General features: G+C 39.1%; 1 protein-coding gene across 7 annotated transcripts in view; it reads left to right on the forward strand.

Annotated features, from left to right (window-relative positions):
* The window catches only part of SLC35B4 (solute carrier family 35 member B4), a 47,393-nt gene that overhangs the window by 12,549 nt on the left and 31,234 nt on the right, over positions 1 to 3,610 (forward strand). For all 7 annotated transcript variants that reach the window (XR_012508079.1, XR_012508081.1, XR_012508080.1 and 4 more), the window contains exons 5-8: positions 110 to 191; positions 409 to 469; positions 1,997 to 2,106; positions 3,477 to 3,552. Coding sequence is in view for 3 of the 7 variants with exons in the window: in XM_074367042.1 (XP_074223143.1) it covers positions 110 to 191; positions 409 to 469; positions 1,997 to 2,106; positions 3,477 to 3,552 (329 nt within the window). In the remaining 4 variants the exon portion in view is untranslated. The remainder of the gene's footprint in view (positions 1 to 109; positions 192 to 408; positions 470 to 1,996; positions 2,107 to 3,476; positions 3,553 to 3,610) is intronic.

The raw sequence follows: 3,610 nt of genomic DNA on the forward strand, positions 1-3,610 counted from the left end.
CTTGACCGTGTTTTGGTGATTTGCACTCTCATGAGCTGCCTGACTGTACACATCATGTGGAAATTCATATCTGTACTTCCCTAAAGTCTTCTTGTTCTTCTTTTTGCAGATACAGTATATTCAAATATACCTCCATTGCCCTGGTGTCTGTGGGGATATTTATTTGCACTTTCATGTCAGCAAAGCAAGTGGTAAGAATCTACTCACAAATCATTTATATTCACTGCTTGCCATGGGGGCCCAGGTACTTATTAATGATACAATAAATGTAAATGCTCATGTAACACAAGGGTTTAAACCTCTGAAAGAGAAGAGTGGAGGGAAATGGCTCACAAATGTTCCCCTAGTATCTAGGCCCCTTGCAGGTAGTTGTGGTCTCTGTACCTTGTATTTTTTCTTATTTCCTAGACTTCCGAGTCCAGCTCGAGTGAGAATGATGGATTCCAGGCATTTGCATGGTGGTTGCTAGGCAAGTACAGTAATTACAATGAAGCTAATTGCCTCTGCAGTTCTGTTTTCAGAGTTTGCTCCTGAGGGATATGTTTCTTGGCAAGAAGCTTCGGCTAAACAGATTGTGTCGTGGAAGAGAGAGGCACCTGGGATAATGTATCTCTGAACCTTAGTGTTCAAGAAATGAAAAAGAGGAAATGTCCATGTTCACGGTGGTGTGTTCTACAACATGGATGTTTTCCTCAGTGGCTTGGGTGCTTAGGGTAAAGTCCGTGTCTGGTTGCCCCGCATGCTCTCTGGGAGCAGTGCTTAGAGTGTCATCCATTTCTTTATGATCTGTCTGCTGAGCAGAAGCTTCTACAAAGGGATGGCACATTACAGCAGTTGACTCTTGAAATTTCCAAGGGACCCATTTCTAAATCTTAGATTAATTTTCTTCCTAAGCTGTTCCACATGGCAACGTTCCCAAACCTGACCAATCATCGGAATATCCTGGAGAATTTTTTAAAATACAAGTAGCTCTTTGTGGAATTAATTAGACAACTCCTACAGAGCTTTGCCCTCACTGGGTGTGAGACAGGAGGGCACGCCTTCCCAGGTGCGCTAAGTGACGGCAGTAGCAGATTGGGGCCGACCGTGTGGAAGAGAAGGAGCCATGAAAGAGCTGTCTTCTGGCTTCTTGACTTTGAAACTTTATCCCTTTAGGTTGCTCTTCTTTACATAGAAAGATCTTTATGAGCTCTTAGAAAAATACTTTACCTAATGAGAAAAACTTGCAAAAGGTACGAACACACAGTTCATGGGGAAAAGAATTAATGTCCAGTCATCTTATGTTCAGTCTAATAATCAGAGAAATGCAAATTGAAGCCAAAATGCAGTACCTTTTTATTTTTGGTCTATTATATTGGCAAGATAAAAAATAATTATTCTCACTGCTGCTGGTGGGGGCAGTAAGACGACTATTTTCATATAATTTTATGGTAAATTGATACAGCCTTTCTGGAAAAAAATTATGTATTGAATTTTTTAAAATGTCTACAACCTTTGACTCAGTAATCCCACTTATGAGTGTTTATCCTAAGGAAATAATCAACATTTTTTTGAAAGATTTATATACTAGGATGTAAGTTGATTTTAATGATGAAATACTCGGAGGTAATCTAACCCTTCTTGTATGGTAAGACATCTAAGTATGGTACACCCACATGAAAGAATAATATGCAGCTATTAAATCATACTTTTGAAAAAATTTTAATGAATGACTTGAAGGAAAATCTAGGGGAAAATCGTTAGGAAAGCAAGATACAAAGTTATATATTCATTATGATCATGTCTTAGCATTAAATATATGCATAAGTATGCATACAGAGCCGTAGCAAACTGTGTAGGATAGGATGGTAATATTGTGGTTGGTTTTTATTACTTTTTAAATTTTGTACATGTACATTTAGTGTGTAATATTTGTAGAACTTAGTAAGTGTTCTTTAAGAAAAGATCTGGCAGTTAGCAAATGCAGGCGTCTTGTAACTGGATGTTTGCTTTCTAGGTATTGGGGCACTGACTTTTGCTCTTCTGATGTCAGCAAGGATGGGTATTTTCCAAGAGACTCTCTACAAACAATTCGGAAAACACTCCAAGGAGGCTTTGTTTTATAATGTAAGCGATTTCTTGAACCCGGGGAAGATGAAAATCACTGAGTTATTATTGTATGTACACATATGTAATTACATATATGTGATATGTTATTTCAAATATGATATGCCATCCTTCTGATATTTATTATCCAGTAAGGTGCTTTGGGACCCACGGACTCTGGCACTTTTGATAGACTGCCACAGTCCTCTACAGGAGGTGATCATAATCAGTCAGTGTAAACAGAACATGTCTGCTAACCAGGTACTGCCCCACGGGACAAGGAACCCAAGGTTCCCACAGATGAAATCAAGTTAAAACCAAGATGGAGACCTGAAACGGGAATAGAAGGTCCAAGAACCACAAGCCAAGGAGCATGTATGCAGGCAGGCCTTTGAGAGAGCTGAGGAGGATGGGTTTTGAGGAGTTACGTTCCTCAGTTGGGCTTTATTCATCTGATGGAGAGTTTAATTAGTTAATTATATACGTTCACTCTTCTTTGTTTGAAACTGCTGATCTAGAGCCACCTCCTCTAGTGTTCCTCTTTCTTGCCCCTCTTTCCTATTAAAAAATGTCCAAAGTACAGCCCCTCAAGGTCACAGTGACAGGGTTGCCTCCAGATTCAACAACCTCAGGGATTCCTTCCCTGCCAACTTTTTGTACTGAAGTGTCAGATGAGCAATTTGAGATATTTAATTGGGAGCTAGAGTATGTGGCCAGGAATTTTTAAAATAAAGGAACATTCTGTTTGGTTCACATGATTTTTTTTAGCACAATACCTGGCTCATAGTTAACTGCTTGGTTAAGGTTAGCTGTGATTCCTTATTATGATTGTGGTGGTGGTGGTTGTGGGTTGTGGCCAAGCCCATTAATCTTTGCTTACCTGTTGTTTCCCCTTCCTTCTTCAGTCTCTCTTTATTCTTGTCTTCCTTTCTTTTTCCCTGACATCATATTGTTCTCCACTCTCTTTTCCCACTAGTTTCCTGAACACGCTAAAATCTGCCTTCACATTCCATATAATTTTTAAATCCATTATATTTGCTTAACTGGTCTCAAAAATAGTAAAATGTGGCAAATCATTAGGTTAGAATGACTGTGTGTTTACATTTCCCATTCTCTTTTGTTGAGTAAAAAGGTGCTGGCTCTCTTTTTTAGTTTTGTGTGTAGGGACCATCACACTCCACAGGGCACAGACTGTAATTCGGGGGTTGATATCATACCATGCAGTGTCAGGTGGTCAGTAGCACTGGATACATTTAACTTAATAAGTCTGACTTGCCTTTCTTGATGTTGCCTGTTAAACAACTTGTAAAACCTTCAATCATTGTAAAGATACTCTAATTATTCTGTAATGTTTTTGCAGTTAAATTTACGTGAAATGTTTCTTCCCATAGCACGCTCTTCCACTTCCTGGTTTCATCTTCTTGGCATCTGATATTTATGACCATGCAGTTCTATTCAATAAGTCTGGTGAGTCTGGGGTTATTCAGTAGAATTACCTGAGAGTTTCAGAGGCAACGTCTCAGTT

This window comes from Camelus bactrianus, chromosome 7 (assembly GCF_048773025.1).
Source record: "Camelus bactrianus isolate YW-2024 breed Bactrian camel chromosome 7, ASM4877302v1, whole genome shotgun sequence".
NCBI lineage: Eukaryota > Metazoa > Chordata > Mammalia > Artiodactyla > Camelidae > Camelus > Camelus bactrianus.